Source organism: Mus caroli, chromosome 11 (assembly GCF_900094665.2).
Source record: "Mus caroli chromosome 11, CAROLI_EIJ_v1.1, whole genome shotgun sequence".
NCBI lineage: Eukaryota > Metazoa > Chordata > Mammalia > Rodentia > Muridae > Mus > Mus caroli.
Window position 1 is genome coordinate 92,112,480 of NC_034580.1, and position 18,963 is coordinate 92,131,442.

The window sequence follows — 18,963 nt, forward strand, 5'->3', positions numbered from 1 at the left end:
GCGGAGAGTATGTCTCAATGATTTATGGCCCATATGACTCCAATCTCGGTTCAAGAAGAGTTCACAAGCTTTAAGCTTCCTTCCACGCAGCGACTCTCTCTCTCTCTCTCTCTCTCTCTCTCTCTCCCTCTCTCCCTCTCTCTCTCTCCCCCCTCCCTCCCTCCCTCCCTCTCTCTCTCCCTTTCCGCTTTTCTCCTTTTCCCCTCTCTTCTCTGCTAGCAGCCAGATCCAGGGCTGAATGCCCTCTCCCCCGTTTGCTAAGAAGAGCCAAATCTTCCTCTTTCCCTTTCTTATCCTTTTATTTATTTTTTCTTCCTTTCGTTATTTTTTTAAAGTCTTGGAAGACGGCCTATCCTCTCTCCTGGGGTTTCTCCAGCTATTGTTACCCTTTTCGGCTCTCCCAGGAGTGTGCCTAGAAAGGTGGGGTTCTGGAGGGGGGCTTGCCTCCCTTCTCTAGCGAGACCCCGAGGGGAAGCCCAGAGCCACTGTCTCCATTCCACCCTTCCGAGGAGAAGCCGTATGGAGCCTGAATTTTTCCAACATGGAGGCAAGGGAAATAGACTTGTTTGGCTGGGTAGAGCTGCTCCCCACCCCCTCTTCTGGATCCCAGATTTCAGATCCTCAGGGCACCTTCGGGTTCCTTACTGTCCCATTGAGCCAGTCCTCTGCGCCCTCCAGCCTGGAGCCCTGTTAGGCAAAGTCCCGGAGCAGAGTTGCTAAGGCGCCTTTTAATTCGGTTACCTCCTGCGCCAAACTTGCTGCCGTGGAGCTGGGCCCGGGCCTGGTCCGGTGAGCTTGGAACCTGCCGCCGCTAACCAGTTTGGCGTCCCGAACAGTTTCTCCTCGCCTCCTTGAGCCTGAGCAGGAGGTCGGTAACTCCTCGCCGGCCGGCCACCGCCGCCGCAGCGGCCAGACAGCCCGCCAGCAGCGGTAGCTGGAGGCTCTCCGAATCCACAAACCTTCCTGGCCTTGTCTCACCGCCAGAGGAGTCTCCATTCTTTCCTATCACGTCTCTGGCTCCTTCGCTTCCCACACTCGCCTGGCCTCTGTCCTGCGATGGTTTCGTTTCGGGCTTATTGCTGGGGAAACGACAGAAATTTCAGCCCCAGGCGTCTAGTCAAATGCTGGGCTTTTATTTGTTGTTGTTGTTGTTGTTGTTGTTATCACTATCATCATTATTGCTGTAACAATCATTTAGACTAAATAAAGCCAGGGATCAGCCAGCTAACCCCCTCCAAGGTTTTTATTTCATTCTCTTCTCTATCTATTAATAACAAACTCAACTGATGTCGGTTAATTAATTCTCCCTTTCAGCCAGGGCTGCTCCGAAGCTAATTTTGGTTAAATCATCAGAGGCTAATGGTAATAATAATAAAGGGATTGGGTCAGCCTGGTCAATTGAACTCCAGTCCTCCCTGGAAGGACCTGCTGCTTTTGCACACCCGTGTGTATTTCCAGAAACAAAAATTTCCCAGAAACCAATTGGAACTCAGGGCTACATCATCTCCCTTTTAAGTACCGGGATCTGTGTCATAAGGGCAGCCTTTGCGTGTGGGAGGGGTTCACCCCACCTGAAGTTTTTTTCATTTTATTTTTACCACGTTTTCTTTGGAGTTGACCAGCTGGGCTGAATGATAGTTTAAGTTTTGCCCAAAGCACATGACACAGAGAGGATCAGACTGGAGGCTTTAGGGAAGTACCCATAAGAGGACTGGAGAAGACAGAGAAAGAGGAGATATGGTCAGAAATCTCGGAACAAATACAAAACCTCCTGACACGGTCCAGCTTTATTTTTTGGGTGCACTTTAAGAAGACTGTGTTAGAATAGTGACCATAATTTTATTTTATTTTATTTATTATTATTATTATTATTTGCTGTTGGGAACCTCAGTAAACAGCCTCTCCTTTGAATCCAGAGAAGAATAGTGTTCAAACTGTTTTGTGAGTCTTTATCATCCTGAATAATTTCCCCCATCTCAGTAGAAAAGAGATTCCAGCAGCTGCACAGTTTTTCCTTTTTCTTTTTCCCTGAGAAATAAAAGAAAACAGATTGTTATGGATTGGGGGTGGGGAAGACCCAAGCCAAATGGTCATAGCACCAACCGGTCTTGCCTGGGAAATCTAAACAATCATGGTCCATTTGGACGCTCCACAGGGGCCTCTGGCTGCTAGGTCCCAGGCCTGCCTGAGCCAAGACTGGAGGTGATGGTACCTTCAGATGGGACATAGATGGATGAAACTTGGCTCCACTGCCTCTGGGGTTAAAAATCTTCAGGAATTTTCTACCTTAGGCTGCTATGATCTTGGAGGGAAGAGTCCCAGATGAACTTGCTTTTCATTCCAGCTTGGGTCCAAGATCTGCAAGTGTTCCTTCCAGGCTAGACAGGCTAGGCTGCTTAGGTGAAAAGATATGGAAGGAAGAAAGACAGGAAGCAGAGAGGCCTCCCTATGGGAAGGAGGACCTCTGGGATGCTTTTACTTTAGAGTCTAATAGTGCCCTCTCCCTGGGATTGCCCCATCCCAGGGTTGGGGAGTTGCAGGGGTGGGGAGGTTAAGGAAAAATTGTAGAAGAGGCCAGGGGGTGGTTAGTGCAGGGCGCCAGAGAGAGGCAATGGTCCATGAAGCAGTGGTGTTCTATTCCTAAGCGTTCCTCGAAGGAGTACAGTCTTGATTTTGTTTAAAAAAAAAAAAAAGGAAATGAAAATGGATGTTTTCTTTTTCCCGTTAAAATTAAAGTTGAAGAGAGAAGCATCCAAGTCAGGTTAGATACTTGGTCTCAGCGTCTGCTGCAGAGATACTGGCGAGGGGAGAAAAAAAAAAAAAAAACTATTGATGTCAGTTCCCTTTTTAGTTCCTAAGATGGATTCGAGGCCCAGTCCTCTTCTCCCCTCTGTCTCTTCTCTCGCCCCGCAGGTCAGCCGCTTGGAACAGACCCGGGAGGAGGGGGGCAGAAAGGGGAGGGGGGTCCGGCGTGTCACGTGACCCCCAGGGGTGCCAATGTCCGGTCGTGAGGGTATCAGGCCCTTGCAAGTTGCCACCCACTGCCCGGGCCTCGCCCAGCGATGCAGAAAGCCACCTACTACGACAACACCGCAGCTGCGCTCTTCGGAGGCTACTCCTCGTACCCTGGCAGCAATGGTTTCGGCTACGACGGGCCTCCCCAGCCCCCCTTTCAGGCTGCCACGCACCTGGAGGGTGACTACCAGCGCTCAGCGTGTTCTCTGCAGTCCCTGGGCAACGCCGCCCCACATGCCAAGAGCAAGGAGCTCAACGGCAGCTGCATGAGGCCAGGCCTGGCCCCAGAGCCCCTGCCCGCACCTCCGGGCTCACCCCCACCCAGCGCCGCACCTACCAGTACCACTAGCAACAGCAATAACGGGGGCGGGCCCAGCAAAAGCGGCCCCCCCAAGTGCGGTGCCGGCTCCAACTCCACCCTCACCAAACAGATATTCCCCTGGATGAAAGAGTCGAGGCAAACGTCCAAGCTGAAAAACAGCTCCCCCGGCACAGGTACCAGCTCTCTGCCTTCCTAGTCCGTCAGCTTTTGTCCAACCCAGGAATGTCACTGTTATTATAGCATCCGACCCCAAGGCGCCCACAAGGAGGCCTGGAGACAATATTAGATGGCTGCCTAGTGCTTTTTATCTACCTTTCACTACCTGATGACCTCTGACCTGACCAACACCCAGTCCCTCCAACCATCCTCGGCCTGGGCTTCCAAGAGTTTCCAGGAGGTGGGACAGTTGGCCTTACAGCCCTTCCCAAGGCCGCACCGCCTGGAGGCACAGAGTCATCAAGGATAGATTATTATTAAGTATGATTACTGTGGGTATTAATCACCATCGCTCAGGCAGCCTGGGGTCCCGGCCTGCAGCCACCCGAGCCTCTACGTGCCACACTTCCAGGCCCTGCCCACCAGTGTCCAGTCTCCCCCCACCCCCCAAGGTGTTCCCAGTCACTTGTCTTGTAAAGAGGGCGGACAGAAGGGAGGAATCACCTCAGACTTGGATTTGGATATATGGGGAGGGGTGCGCGCACACGCAAACACCTAGCCCTAAATAAATGGCCACGCAGCTCTGTCTGTGTGACATGATCAAATTTTCATAAGCCGGGGCCGTGAAAGGAGAACAGGTCTCTTAATAAATGCCACTATTATAGAGTGTCCGCTAATGCGACGGGAGGTAGGAAGGGGGGGAGGTTGTAGAGGAGGCGGGGACGCGAAGGGGAGGGCAGCGGGGCCTCCGAGTCCAGGCCTGGATTTATTAAGAAACGATGCATTCAATTTCGGCGTGTTCAGTAATTATCTTTTATTTCATTTTCTCCCCTTCCCACCCCTCCCCCCTCGGGTCCAGCAGAAGGTTGTGGTGGTGGCGGTGGCGGCGGTGGTGGCGGCGGCGGCGGTGGTGGCGGCGGCGGCAGCAGCGGCGGGGGCGGCAGCGGCGGCGGGGGAGGGGACAAGAGCCCCCCGGGGTCGGCGGCGTCCAAGCGGGCGCGCACGGCGTACACAAGCGCGCAGCTGGTGGAGCTGGAGAAGGAGTTCCACTTCAACCGTTATTTGTGCCGGCCGCGCCGGGTCGAGATGGCCAATCTGCTGAACCTCAGCGAGCGCCAGATCAAGATCTGGTTCCAGAACCGTCGCATGAAGTACAAGAAAGACCAGAAGGCCAAGGGGCTGGCCTCGTCCTCTGGGGGTCCCTCTCCGGCCGGAAGCCCCCCGCAGCCCATGCAGTCCACGGCCGGCTTCATGAACGCCTTACACTCCATGACCCCCAGCTACGACAGCCCGTCCCCACCAGCCTTCGGCAAAGGCCACCAGAATGCCTACGCGCTGCCTTCCAACTACCAGCCCCCTCTCAAGGGTTGCGGCGCTCCACAGAAGTACCCCCCGACCCCGGCGTCGGAGTATGAGCCCCACGTCCTCCAAGCTAACGGGGGCGCCTACGGGACGCCCACCATGCAGGGCAGCCCGGTGTATGTGGGCGGGGGTGGCTACGCGGATCCGCTGCCGCCCCCTGCCGGCCCCTCCCTCTACGGCCTCAATCACCTTTCCCACCACCCCTCGGGGAACCTGGACTACAACGGGGCGGCCCCTATGGCCCCCAACCAGCATCACGGACCCTGTGACCCTCACCCCACGTACACAGACCTCTCCTCTCACCACGCACCGCCTCAGGGTAGAATCCAAGAAGCGCCCAAACTGACACACCTGTGATGGGAGGGGCGGGCTGGGGAGGGAGGGGTGAGGTTAAGGGCCAGGGAGATGGCGGACTTGGGGGATGGGCGCGGTTTAGAGTCCTGAAAGAGGTGTGGGATGGGGTTGTCGCCAGGTTTCCAGAAACAGAACAGGCCTGGGGTGCCTTCCCAGCTCCCAGGCCCCCTCCCCGCCCCCAGGGGCTGTCTTTTAAGTCCTCCATGCCTGGTTCCATCTGTCTGCCAACAACCCTTGGAAAGGAATCCACAGCAGGTTGGAGACGGGACCACATCAATCCCAGGGTTCCCAGGGTTCCAGCACTACCAAGTGGGAATTTCAGATTGGAGAGGTGACGTGGAGTCGGGTAGAGGGAGCCAAGACAGGCAAGCAGGGCAGAGAAGCACATTCAACACTTAATGGCTTGGCTATCAGCAAGCAATCAACTTACCTTGCATCTCTGTGGGTAATTTCCCCCGAAATCTTGATTTTTTTTGTTGTTGTTGTTCTCCCTTTCAGTCTCCCTATGAAAAATAAGAAAACACATTTAAATCGAAGGGCACAAAGTATGTTTCTCTCCTACTTCCCTGAAGCTTCAACTCCCCCCTCCCCCATCTGTTAGGCTTCTTACTATATCTATCATTTACTATGGCCCTACGGTTGGTTTTCTGCTCTAAGGACATTCATATCTACACCCCACCCCTATTGATTACAATTTTCAGAGGGCTCAGGGATGGTAAGATATCCTGAAAGTCAGAGCTGCCTATAATATAAATAAATATATATTTTTTTTCTTTTAAAGAAAAGTTAAGAGGCTAAGGCAGGCAAGTTGTCAGGACTGGAGGCTTGCCCATTCTCCAGTCTCTCAGCTCCCACCCCATCCCACTCCATCCACTTTCTTTTTACTTCTGTTCTTCTCTTGACTTAACGTGAAAACAGGGTATATTTGAACAAACTGTCTGTCCTGGCAGGTGCTACAGCTGGACCTGTGGACCTTGCTCCAGTTCCTGACAGGACAGTCTTGTTGCACTTGGAGTTTACATTTTAATGGATATTAAAAAAAAAAAAAAAAACAACTGTGAGAGATGTCTGGGCCTGCAGAAAGTCCAGCTTCGCTCAAAAAGCGTGTGTTCTAGTGAACATTTTCATATATATTTATTGGTTATAGCCTGTTAAAATATTTTCTTTTTTGTATTATTTATCCCCCTACATTATGTATTTATATGAGGGACAAAAAAAAGGAAAAATGTACTTTTTTAGTATTTACTTGTTATAAAGGTTGTTGTGTTTCCTGTCATGTAAAACCAGCTATTTTAGTTTTTATTGTATTCTAGACAAGAGCTGTAGATTTATGTTAAACTCGTACATATGAGGAATTGTAATTAGTTCTAAAAGGCATGAACTCAGCTCCTAAATGTCACTGTAGAGTCCTGAATTTGTAGAGATAAGAACTTAATTCTCTCTTGGAACTTTCTTTGTTCTTCCGTAGTTATTTTTTTCCCCTTAGTTAAAAGAGTTGTCTGTCAAAACAATTCTTGAATAAACTTTCTGTTATTAATTTTATCTTGTTATGGTGGTCCAGTTCAGGTTGCAGAAAAAGGCTCTAGTGGCCAAATGTCCCCTAGCAGGAGGGCATTGGTGACACTCCCCAGGCTCTTTGCCCACTGCTCAGGTCGCTGTCTCCCCTTCCTGGTGTTTCCTGCTTCCAACTCAGTTTTTGACATTTGTACCAGTCTGGACCATTCTGCCAAGTTCTTCAGCTAAGGTTTAAGTAACAAGCTTGGGGGGGGGGGGATGGNGGGAATCTTGGGTTAAGTCTGTTCTTTGCCTGTCTGTTTTTCTTAGTCACTGGCCTCTTTTGTCCCTTTGACCAGCACCTCCAGGCACCCCCTCTGTTTACATCCAGGCAACCCCAAACCTAGCTTATTACTGCTTCTTCCAGGCAACCTAAACTTCATGTTCTCTTCCGGAGCTACAATGAGGCTGTCACGTGACCCGAAGCCCAACCATCATTGGGTCTAAAATGAAAACAAAGGAAAATGATTAATCCGGGGAGTGAGGGGGAAATAACAAACCGAGGCCTAGACTTCTCAGGTCAAGCCTTAAAACTAAAGGGAAATCTGATCATTAAATGAAGCCCAGGGCAGAGGAAGAGGAGGGCTGGTTAGATTTCTCCTGCCAAGGAAGAGAAGGGAGCGAGAGGAAGCTGTAGAAACCAAGCTTAAATAAAATGGTCCCCAGGCTAACGTGAGGCTCTGTTTCCACGATGCTTGGGAAAACTTCATTTCTTAGTCCTGGTTCCATAAAAGTTTTATCACATTGGAGCGAGGATGGAGAGGGTCTGTCAAAGATGAAATGTCACCACCGCATAGCGGTATCCGATAAGAGCGAGGAGACAGGGGAGGCTGAAATATGGAGCTAATTCGTTGAAAGAGAAGCGATGGCTGCCTGCTGAAGAGTTACATAATTCTAATTGTAAGCGATGAACCCACATTGCTTAATTAGGAGCATATATTTGGTGGTAGTGGTGATATGGGGTGGGGGTAGGGGGATAAGAATCGTTCAGGCCCTCAGCCTTAAAGCGAGGGCTGATTTTCATTTTTATGTTGTATCCTGGCAGCCCAAGGTTAGTAATTACAGTCTTTATGCAACAATAAATAACAATAAAAAAACAACCTGAATAATACGCCCCCTCCCCACCAAGTAGAATTTTTTAACTGGACTTGGCTCATCTGGGCAGCAAGCAATTTAGCATTGGGCCAGGCTATAAATTAAAGGCAGAGGAGCGTGCAACGTTTGATTGGGATCAAATAATGCTCAAGGGTCTGTCTTTCCTTTTCCTCTTCCTCTTCCCTGAATAACATTTCTGAATGATATAACTATGAGAAGGGTCATGTTTGACTGTGAGGAGAAGGGTGGATTGCTTATTTATCTAGCTGAAGAGGAACCAGATAAGAGAGAATTTAGCTAGCTATATTGATATATTGTGGCTTGGAGCTAGGGCTCTAAACAAAAATAGGACCTACCCTTCTGTTTTCCAGATTCTAGGTCTAAAGCTGTTTAAAAACATGGATAAAAATCTGCGCTGTAAGGTAGCAGACAAGGCAGGAGGGATGTCTCTGGAAGGGAGGGAGGGTTGGACAGGTTTCTCGGGTCCCCCTTTCAACACCCAAGTTTTCTACTGTTCACTAATCTGGCCATAAAATCTGTCATCAAGGGTTAGAGAGCTGTATTTCCTACAGGACAGTCTGGGCTCTGGTTGTCTTAGGAGATCCTTGGATGTTGCAGCCAGCTGGAGCGCCTGTTACAAAACTTCTAGAAGTGCCCATGCTGCCGGGGAGAAGGCCCTCTCCCAGGCCTCACTGTACAGGACTCCCTTCCAGACAGCTACTATTTGGATTCTCCTCTGCTAACCACCATCCAGGAAAATATATGCATACATTGTTTTGTTTTGTTTTAGCTAAGGTACACAACACCCTCTCTGGCCGCTGGCCTAGTTAAGAGCAGTTTCCCAAGAGCCTGCCTCTTTCTGTCCACCACCTCCAGGTCCCCCCTCCCCCCTTCCCCACCTCACGCTTCCCGGCAAACTTCTCTGCCTTTTTCTTTTCTTTCTTTCTTTAAATACTCACCACCACCCACGCGGACGTTACACTGACAGAAAGTTTCTAGTTCCAGCTCTCCGCTGAGTTGCCATTTCTCTGCTAAGCAGCCTTCTCCTCTAGGCTAGGCGACAGAGAGCGAGGAGGGGGAGGGGAGGCCAGAGCCGTGGGAGTTCTCCGGAGCAAACTTTCCACCCAAGTTAGCGCCTTCCCTCTGTCCCCATTTCCCATCTGTTTCCTAGATCTCCCAGAATCACCTTTCTCTTTGGCTACCCCCTCCCTCAGGCCTTTTTAAGGGATATGCAATTTAGGTTGTTCCCTCTGCTTTCCCAAAGAGCCAAATTCTTTGATGCAATCGGAGGGAGCTGTCAGGGGGCTAAGATTGATCGCCTCATCTCCTCTTGGTCCCTCTGACCCACTTATTTAAAAATCTTCCCCCAGCTGACTTTTCATTTTCAGCTTTGAGGCCTAGTTTCCCACCGATTTGCTTGTGGCTCTGAGGTTTTTTTGTTTGTTTTTGCTTTTGTTTTGTTTTGTTTTTTTGCCTCCTTCTTCTAGTAAATCACAATATTCTAAAGTTGAGTCCATCATAGGCGCCTCACCATAGGATACATTACATTTTTTTTTTCTCTCTGGAGGCCCAAAGCAGAATATAATCTCAGTGGTGGTCATTACCCCCAGTCCCTTCTCCCCCTCTCCCCTACCATCTTTAGGAAATTTTTTCTTACTAGGGATTTAAAAAGTAGCCCAAAAGCAAATACAGAGGGGGAAATCCCTTTGTCCAGAGGGAGACTGTGCATTGACTTTAGCTTTGAAAGTTAAGTGGATGGCTACTTTGGTGCCCTGGATAGAGACACAGATACACCTGGGGCCCTGTGAATACATCTGTCACTTTAGACCTTCTTAGACCCTCCTATTGCCAGGGTTGGGGTGTCACAGTGTGAGTACAGATGACCCCAACAGGAAGGCAAGTGGACATAAGAAACTGCTTGTAAATTCTGAGCAGAGACTAGAATTCAGGGCACATAGCTAGGGAGGTAGGACCATGTCCCAAAGTGCTCCTGGAATCTATGTCCCTGCTGCCAGCTCTGTGCATTTCTTAAGTGTGAACTACTGCTTTCTGAGGGTGGGCGGGCTGCTGCTGCTGTTGGTTAGTGCTGTCCTTCATCCATCTCCTTTCTGATTTCCCCCTAGGTATGGAAGCCTCTTTCTACTCCCACTTCCCCCCAAATGAGCTTTTTTTTTTTTCTTTTGGGGGCTGAGGTGGTGGTAGGGTAAGAGGCTACTGAAGGCCACATAAAGAAAGCATATTAACTCAATCCATTTCTCCCTTAAATGTGGTTGTTTGCCGCCACCACACAGTCCCTGAAGGGAAGGAAAAGGTTCTTTTGGCTTTTCTGGGAAAAGAGAGCCATTAGGGAGAGTGTGGGGGTACTGATGAAGGAATAGAGGTAGAGGAGGAAGCCTCATGGTATCCAGGTCGTGGCCCTCTGGAGTTTTTGAATCAATTAAAGCAAATAATGCCTGTGTTTTCCACCAGGCCTAGACTAGCGATTGGCGGAGACCGGTCCCGTGACCATGAATTCCCTGCAATTTCGGCGGAGTCCTGGGTTTAATAGAGAGAGTCCCCATACGCTTGTATTTATCAGCAATATACAATTATAAAGGCCTAAATTTAAAAAAGAGAGAGAGCGAAATCCCCCTCCCCCCCGCGAAATCGCTCCATTGCATAAACCTGGGGGGGGCGGGAGAGGGGGTCCCTCTGATCCTCCCTCCTGACGCCCCCCCCAGCAGGCCCCCTCCCCCACCATTGAAAGCCATGAATTTTGAATTTGAGAGGGAGATTGGGTTTATAAACAGCCAGCCATCGCTCGCCGAGTGTCTGACTTCCTTCCCCGCTGTCTTGGAGACATTTCAAACTTCATCAATCAAGGAGTCGACATTAATTCCTCCTCCTCCTCCTCTGGAGCAAACCTTCCCCAGCCTCCAGCTCGGCGCCTCCACCCTTCAGAGACCAGGGAGCCAAAAGCAAGCCGGAGATGGGCCTGCTCTGCGGTCACCGCCGCCACTCCCCGTCGCCCCCCCAGCCCCCGAGTTCCCCTGGATGAAAGAGAAGAAATCCACCAAGAAACCCAGCCAATCCACCGCATCCCCATCTCCATCCGCCTCCTCGGTCCGGGCCTCCGGGGTCGGATCACCATCAGGTGGGTAAGCATATTAGGGGCGGGGTGAGGGGCAGTTGGAAGAGAAGGGGAGAATGTGAGGTGATGGGGCTCCTGGTGGGGTTCCCTAGGTCGACGGATCTGGGGCGAGGGAAGCAGAGTATCCCGCTGGGGTTCAGGCCTAGCCACTGTTAGCACCCCCACCCCCAGAAAATTTTGGAAGCTGATTGAGGGTGGGGAGGATGCTTTTTTTTTTTTTTTTCCTTAAATGTGCTTAGAAAAAAATGATTCGATTGAAGCGTTTCCCCTGTTTCTGTGTAGAGGAATGAAGCGTGTCTGGGATTGAATCTGGAGCCTGGAAAAGATGCGATGCCTCTAGCTCTCCTAAACCTAGGGAGAAGAGGGAATTCAAAAGCTAGGAAGGAAAGGGGTGAAGAACAATCTGTGATCCCTCTCTCTCCAGGTTGAGTTGGAAAGTTCTGAATTGAGGGGTCCATTGGGAGGACTTGGGGGGAGAGAGACTCTGAGGTCCTGGGAGCTAAGAGAAATTGCTCCCCGCCCCCTCCGTGGCCCGTGGGCGGCTCTGAAGGCACCGACTTGACCCGGGCCGGGTCTGCCTACGTGGAAGAGCACTAAAAAGACCCCCAAAGACACAGAAGGAAGCGCTGTGGGGGTGGGGTGGGAGCCCGAGTAGGACTGCTGAGAGTCTTTTTAGCCGAAGGGGTGCTCCCGATCTCAGCTAAACGGAGGCTGCGTTGAGACCTCTCTGATAACATAGGGGTGCTTCCCCCGCAGATGGCCCCGGATTGCCAGAGAGCGGCGGCAGCGGCTCCCGCAGACTGCGCACGGCCTACACCAACACGCAACTGCTGGAGCTGGAGAAGGAGTTCCACTTCAATAAGTACCTGTGCCGGCCGCGTCGCGTCGAGATCGCTGCCTTGCTGGACCTCACCGAAAGGCAGGTCAAAGTCTGGTTCCAGAACCGACGCATGAAACACAAGCGGCAGACGCAGCATCGAGAGCCGCCCGAGGGAGAACCAGGCGGGCCGAGCGCCCAGGACGACGCGGGAGAGCCAGCCGAGGAACCCACGGTCAGCCCGGGCGACGTCGCGTCTCACCGGCTGCGGGAAGCCTGCTTCCACCCTGCTGAGGCCGCGCAGGGACCCCGGGGCGCACCGCCGTCGGCGCTGCCTGCCACCACCCTGGAGAGTGTGGGTGCATCGAGCCCCGGTTGCACAATGCTCAGAGCCGGAGGCCTGCAGAGCGAGCCCCTACCCGAAGACGCCTGCCCCGAGCGGCAGGATTCGCCTTTTCTACCCGACCTCAACCTCTTTGCTGCAGACTCCTGTCTCCAGATGTCCGGAGGCCTTTCGCCCAGCCTGCAGGGTTCTCTCGACAGCCCCGTGCCCTTTTCCGAGGAAGAGCTGGACTTCTTCACCAGCACGCTCTGTGCCATCGACTTGCAGTTTCCCTAACTGTTTCCCATCTTTGGTCCTTTCCGTCTGGTCCTCCTTGGCTGTTGGGGGCGGGAGAATCGGGCCTTCTCCACTCCTGGTTACATTTATGCGTTTTGTTAAAATCCAGATAGTAACGAATTAGCGTTTCATTCACTCCTTTTCGCTTTTTAAAACCACACACAAAAAAAAATCCACTTGGTAAAACTCCTTCCAACGAAATCTCAGGAATAATTAAACTCTAGTGGGAGCGGGTTTTCTTACAAAGAACTAGAGGGACCTATTTTCCTCTTTTTTAAGTTTTAGATTGTAGATTATTTATTAAAATTGTTTAATAATAGGAAAGGGGGAAAGTATTTATTGTACATTATTTTCATAGCGTAAATAAATGTCTTTATAATATGAAAACGAGTGTTTGTGTTGGGATTCAGCTCTTTTTGCCAAGTCCCTACGGCCAGTCTTTGCTTTCCCACTCTCCGCTTGAAGTTGATTTATCTCTGGCTCAGGAGACCCAAGAGAAGGCTGGCAAAGTCCGGGTGGTACAAAAGGGGCCCTGCTTGGTGACTATTTCTTGTCCAAGACACCAGGAAGAGTTTATGGAAGCTTGGTTCATCTGCAAACGGACCATTTCCAGTCCTGCTAAGATGTTCCCTGGGTCCCTGCTTGGAAATAAATGTGGGGTGGGTGGAAAAACAGCGTTCTGGGGGGGACAGAAGCGGGTACAAGAAAATGTCTCAGAGGCCAGCTTTGAGCCCTGGAGGCTGCGCAGAGGGTAAAAGGAATTGAAGGAGAAATCCTCGGACTTGCTAGCCTGCGGGCTTTGAGTCTGCAAGTTTAGGCCGAGGCCTGCGCTGTGTGCCCCATGCTGCTTGGGGCTCCAGGTCCTTGAAGACTAGAATGGGGCTTAGGAATTTTGTAGGGAAGAAGGGAGGCCCGGGCGTGGCAGGAGGCTTTTGGCTCACAGAAGGAGCGCGGCGAGCCGCAGAGAGCGCGGGAAATAGGGACGATGCTCAAAATGGCGCTGGGTTTGGAGCGCAGAAGAAGCAACTGCGGCCGCCATGACAGCGGCTGCGGGATGCTCGGGTCCCGCTCCCGGCTCGCACCCACTCCCACTTTCTTGAGGCCAGATCTTTCACAACGAAGAAAAGACAGTCTGGGAGCTTCCCGCCAATTGTGGGTTTTTATTTTATTTGAGAGAGAGAGAGAGAGCAAGGAGAGGAGAGTCCCTGTGCTGGGGAGGGGAAGCGAACTTTGGGTCCTGGGACCACTTTACCCAGTGTGGCTTTTTGCTCAGGGCTTTGAAACCGCTCTAGGTCATTTTCCAAATGCAAGCCCACCTGTCTTGAACAACAGCTTCATTTTCCATCCCAACATTTCTCCTGTCTTCTTGCCCCCCATAGTCCCCCTCCCAGCTCTGCAAACTCAGGAAAGGGGAGGCAGGGATTCTCTTCCCCATCTGCCTCTTGGTTTGTTCTCCAGAACCAGGAGATTTAAGGGACCCTGGAAAGCCATCCATCCTCCTCAGGTTTATTTAATATTTCTCAGGCTCAGAAACAGATACCTACCTCCCCGGCAGATGTTGCCTTTTTTTTTTTTTTAAAGGCAGTTTATTTCCTAGGCCTCCCAGACTTTCCCCTCTAACCAGCAGAAGCCAAGGTAGGTGGTGACTTGGAGCTCTAGGCAAACCCACTGCATTCCGCGGGTCCCTCAGTGTGGGAAGTATACACGTTTTACTCAGCTGGCATTTAATCCCTTAAACTGTCTTAATATAGAATTCACCTCATGCATTAAATAATCTTATGTCATGTTAAATTGCACTTATTTCTTTCATAAATAAATTAATATAGAACAATTAGATGTGTTATTATAATAATATCGTGTATCTTATTAGTTTATTTTCTCTCATAAAATATATAGGTATGAAATAAATTCAATATATTAAAGTAATAATACACAGCTTATTGGCTTGTGTGTTTATTTTCCTCATAAATAAGTGAATATATAATATATTAAAACCACACTATACATCTCATTGGACTGTGTGTTTATTTCTCCATAAAATATGTCCACAGGCAGTGTTTAACATCTTAAAAATCACAGCACATAGGCCATCTTTATGCTAGCAAAATGAAAGAGACTTATCAGCTGGGGCTTTGATTTTCTATGGATAGCCAAACTAGATAATTTAGTCTAATTAAAAATGTTCTTGCAGCTATACCAGGTTGCTACAAAGATCAAGAATGCCAGAAAGATCTCACTAATTACCCACCTTCCAGCTTTTTTTTTTTTTTTAAACATCCTTTATCAATGCCAAAAGGCAGGAGCTGCAGAAGAGCTCCATCCAGGGATGCTGGTCTGTAATACCCAGGGATCCCTGTGGTGTCATTTCTGTAGATGCTGGGTTGCTCCATGGCTCAGCAGTACCAGCATTGCCTGAGCTAGTTAGAAATGCAGAATCTTAGGCCCCACTCCAGACCTACAGAATCTGAACCTGCAATTTAGCAGATTTCTAAATGATTTATAGGTACATTAAAGCTTGAGAAGGACTGCTAGATTACATTGCTATCTTGCTTTCTGTTCTCCCCCACACTTAAGAATGTTTGAGAGCTGGGCTTGGTGGTACACACCTATAATCCTATAGTCCTAGGTAAGAGGACTACATAGTCTAGGCTGTCTTAAAATAGAAAAAGTTGGGCATGGTAGCTCATACCTGTAAACCCAGGCCTCAGTAGGCTGAGGCTGGGGGACTGCAGTGAGTTTGAGGCAAGTCTGATTTACACAGACTTACATACATGGACTTCAAGGTCAATATGGACTACAGAATGAGAGTCTATCTCAGAAAACAAAGATAGAAACAAAACAGGTAAAAAAAAAATAAAACAAAAAAATAAACCTCAAAAGGGGATGTGGGGGTTGGAAAGCTAGTTGACTCAGCAAGTAAGAGCTGCTGCTCCCGCAGAGGACCTGGGTTCAGTTCTAGCACCCACACAGCAGCTCACAACTGTATCTCCAGTTCCAAAGGCCCTGATCCTCCATTTCTAAACTCCACAGGCAACAGGCACACATGTGGTACACAGGTACACAGACATACATTCAGGCAAACATCCATGCACATAACAGTAAAATCAGCAAACCAAAGACAAAACAAAACAAAACAGAAAGATAGAAAACAGGAGAGAGAGAGAGAGAGAGAGAGAGAGACCTTTGATCCATTTTATTTAGCTACTACCTTCTAATTATCCCAACCTCAGTATGTTCAGAGGACATAGAATCTTTGCTCCTGCTTGAGGTTATACCAGACATGCTTTCTCCTACTAAAATGAAGGGGTGCAGCCAAAGTTCACTCTACCTGCTTAGCTTCATGTATTTCCTATATGGTAGGGGCAAGTCACTTCCAATCCAAGAAATCAGGGCATCCATCTTTCCTCTTTGGTGATTATTAGAGCAGAGTTGAAATTCTGTTTCCAAGAAACACACAACCTTTCTGTCTCTGTCCTTTCTCGAATACACAGACGCCCCAATCTTTGGTGATACCCTGGGAGAATATAAGAGGCAATACTTTTCCAGAAGAAAGAGACACCCATCTTTGTTTTCCCCCTCTCAATTTCAAAATCAGGGGATCCCTGTCAGTATGGAATTCTCCCCATTTAGCTCTGTTTCCTCTTCCCATCTCCAGGGCCATCCTGTCTACTTTATCCTGAGGTTTTGCAGTTGAATGTAAGAAACGGGGAGAGCAAGAGTGATACCTAGGTAGGGCAGTTGACCCCTCCAGTGGTGGCAGTTGACCCCTCCAGTGGTGGCAGTTGACCCCTCCAGTGGTGGCAGGCATATTCCATCCTGACTGAAACAGGATTCCTCTTGGGTCAGAACCAACTGTGTGTAGCCTGTGGCCCAGACAGGTTATAAATTGGCTGTGGCTGGAGCGGGCAAGCAGAAGAACTGCTGGTCAGTCTGCTATGCTCTTTAGTGACTCCTTGCAAGAAGAATAGCTCATTAATACTACAGTGAAAGCCAGAGACTATTAAACTGAGGAATTGCTTGCAATCACGATAACCTAGAGTCATTAAAAAAAAAAAAGTTAACTTAAGCCTGGGCAAGTCCCTTCCCCTTTCTGGACCTCAGTTTCTCTCTGTGAAATCAATGGAAGAGCTAAATGTTTCTAATGTAGTCTACATTAGTTTATGGTAATAGTATATGTATTTGTCTTCCCAGGTGCTGTTGGGAAATTTATTATGGCTGCGGTTACACGTTTTAAAGTGACCCTTGGTGCTTGACAGTAGCCTACCTCACATTTTTGGTAGGACCATTTTGACAATAGGTAATGTATAGCTTTACACCTCCAAGTGTGCTCACGATAATTTATTTACATCTTTTCAATAAGCATGTCATTAGATACAGTGTTACGTGCCAGGAGTTACATATTCATTTAATGTAAGTCTTCAGAAATGCCCTACCAAGGGTATCTGTGGCTTCCATCCTTTGCCATCTCTCTCAATACTTGACTATGTTTACTATTATTTAAAAAGTCTAAACCAAGCCGGGTGGTGGTGACACACGCCTTTAATCCCAGCATTTGGGAGGCAGAGGCAGGTGGATTTCTGAATTCGAGGCCAGCCTGATCTACAAAGTGAGTTCCAGGACAGCCAGGGCTATACAGAGAAACCCTGTCTCAAAACAAACAAACAAACAAACAAAAACAAAACAAAACAAAAAGTCTAGACCATTTTATTTAAAAAGAACCACTGAAATTCTTCTTTGACATATGGTGTAATAGACTTTTATCAGGTTTCTGGGTATGAGAACACAGGTACAAATTATGAGAGTCCTAAACAGCCCTGCTGAATCCTGATGTCCACCATTCTTCCAGACCTCTGAGAAGTATCATGGACCCTACTGCATAGCTTCCTGAAATGTGCTATCAATCAAATGCATGTTTTTTATTTGCTGAGGGTGGCCTATAGGGCCCCTACTTTATCCTTTCTGTCTCTTGTGGCCACTACAGTCCAGATCCCCCATTGGCCTCCCACTGGACACACCCAGCTTTCCGTGCTGTGGTGGTGAGATGGAGATTTCAATAGTCTTTCCTCAGAGCATAGATTGAATAGGGAAGTAATCAGTTCTATTGCAAACTACAGCTCCTGTCACTACCATAGAGAAACCAATTTGGACAGTCATTCAGTTTTAAAGATTTATTATTATTATTATTATAATATAAGTGTGTGTGTAGGTAGGTAGTCAGATAGTAAGATCTTACCTTGTGTGGGGAGGTCAGAGAGAACTTTGTTGGATTGGTTCTTTCCTGTTCCCTTTAGATGGATTCTGGGAATTGAACTTGGGTCCTCAGGCTTTCAGGGGACGGTACTTTACCCACTGAGCTATTTCACCAGCCCTTAGTCAGTTTTTAAAGAATATTTGTCTTTAGTGTGTACCTGTTTGTGCAGGAGCCTGCAAGGGTCAGAAGAGGTGGTTCTGGATCCCCTGAAACTGGAGTTACAGATGGTTGGGAGCTGTCATGTGGGTACTGGGAACCGACCCTATCCCTTTGCAAGAAGAAGTGCTCTTAACTGCCAAGCCATTTCTCCATCTTTGATCATTTAAAAAACATATTTATGGGCTGGAGAGATGGTTCAGTGGTTAAGAGCATTGACTGCTCTTCCAGAGGTCCTGAGTTTAATTCCCAGCAACCACATCATGGCTCACAACCACCTGTAATGGGATCCGATGCCCTCTACAGTGTACTCATATACATAAAATAAAAATATACATCCTTAGAAACATCTTTCTTTCTTTCTTTCTTTCTTTCTTTCTTTCTTTCTTTCTTTCTATCATCTATTTATTATTTTAAGTGTGTACATGTGCATAGAGCAAACATGGAGGCCAAAAGACAATGTGTTAGCCTCAGATATTGAACTTGGATGGTCAAGCTCAGCAGCACATACTTTTACTCACTGAACTATCTAGCCAGTAAGTCCCTTAATCAAGTTTTGATAATCTTTCCAAAGTATATATTTTGGTCAAAAATGTTACATTTGGCCGGGTGTTATAGCTCATGACCCTGGTTCTACCACTTGGGAGGCAGAGGCAGGCAGATCGCTGAGCTTGAGGCTAGCCTGTTGCAAGACAGCCAGGCTTACTCAGGGACACTACGCTCCCACACCAAATCAACTAAAACTCTATTTACTTTTAGATAAGGTCTCACCATGCAGCCCTGACTGTCCTAAAACCCACTATGTAGACCAGGCTGGCCTTGACCTCACAGAGATCTGCCTGCCTCTGCCTTTCAAGTGCTAAGATTAAAGGCATGCTCCAACAATGCCTGGCCATTATTTTATTTTATTTTCTTATTTTATTTGCATGTATGTTTTTGCGTGCATCTATTTTGTGCACCATGTGTGTTCCTAGTGCCCTTCAGAGACCAGAAGAGGGCCTTGGATACCCTGGAACTAAGTTACAGATGGTTGTGAGCCAGTACACAGGTGCTGGGAATTGAATTCAGGTTCTCTGGAAGAACAGTCAGTGCTCTGAACCAAATGATCCGTCTTTCCGTTACCATTTTCTTT

At 48.7% G+C, this 18,963-nt stretch overlaps 2 protein-coding genes and 1 long non-coding RNA gene across 4 annotated transcripts in view; 2 read left to right on the forward strand and 1 right to left on the reverse strand.

Annotated features, from left to right (window-relative positions):
• Hoxb3 (homeobox B3) overlaps nt 1–6,751 on the forward strand; it is a 55,074-nt gene extending 48,323 nt beyond the window's left edge. For both annotated transcript variants that reach the window (XM_029483438.1, XM_021176481.2), the window contains exons 4-5: nt 2,914–3,510; nt 4,353–6,751. In XM_029483438.1, coding sequence (XP_029339298.1) covers nt 3,063–3,510; nt 4,353–5,212 — 1,308 coding nt within the window. In that variant the 5' untranslated portion in view covers nt 2,914–3,062 and the 3' untranslated portion in view covers nt 5,213–6,751. The remainder of the gene's footprint in view (nt 1–2,913; nt 3,511–4,352) is intronic.
• On the reverse strand, nt 4,443–8,909 carry LOC115032331. The gene is made up of 5 exons (XR_003838003.1): nt 8,818–8,909; nt 7,119–7,206; nt 5,640–5,712; nt 5,147–5,511; nt 4,443–4,620 (listed from the first exon to the last, which is right to left on the reverse strand). It is a non-coding gene; the product is annotated as an uncharacterized LOC115032331 (long non-coding RNA).
• A 1,528-nt stretch (nt 8,910–10,437) lies between these two features.
• Hoxb2 (homeobox B2) lies at nt 10,438–12,811 on the forward strand. Its single transcript, XM_021177301.1, has 2 exons — nt 10,438–10,991; nt 11,745–12,811. Exons 1-2 carry the CDS (start codon nt 10,607–10,609, stop codon nt 12,422–12,424), a joined length of 1,065 nt encoding a protein of 354 aa, XP_021032960.1. The 5' UTR covers nt 10,438–10,606; the 3' UTR covers nt 12,425–12,811.
• Nucleotides 12,812–18,963: the final 6,152 nt, after the last annotated feature.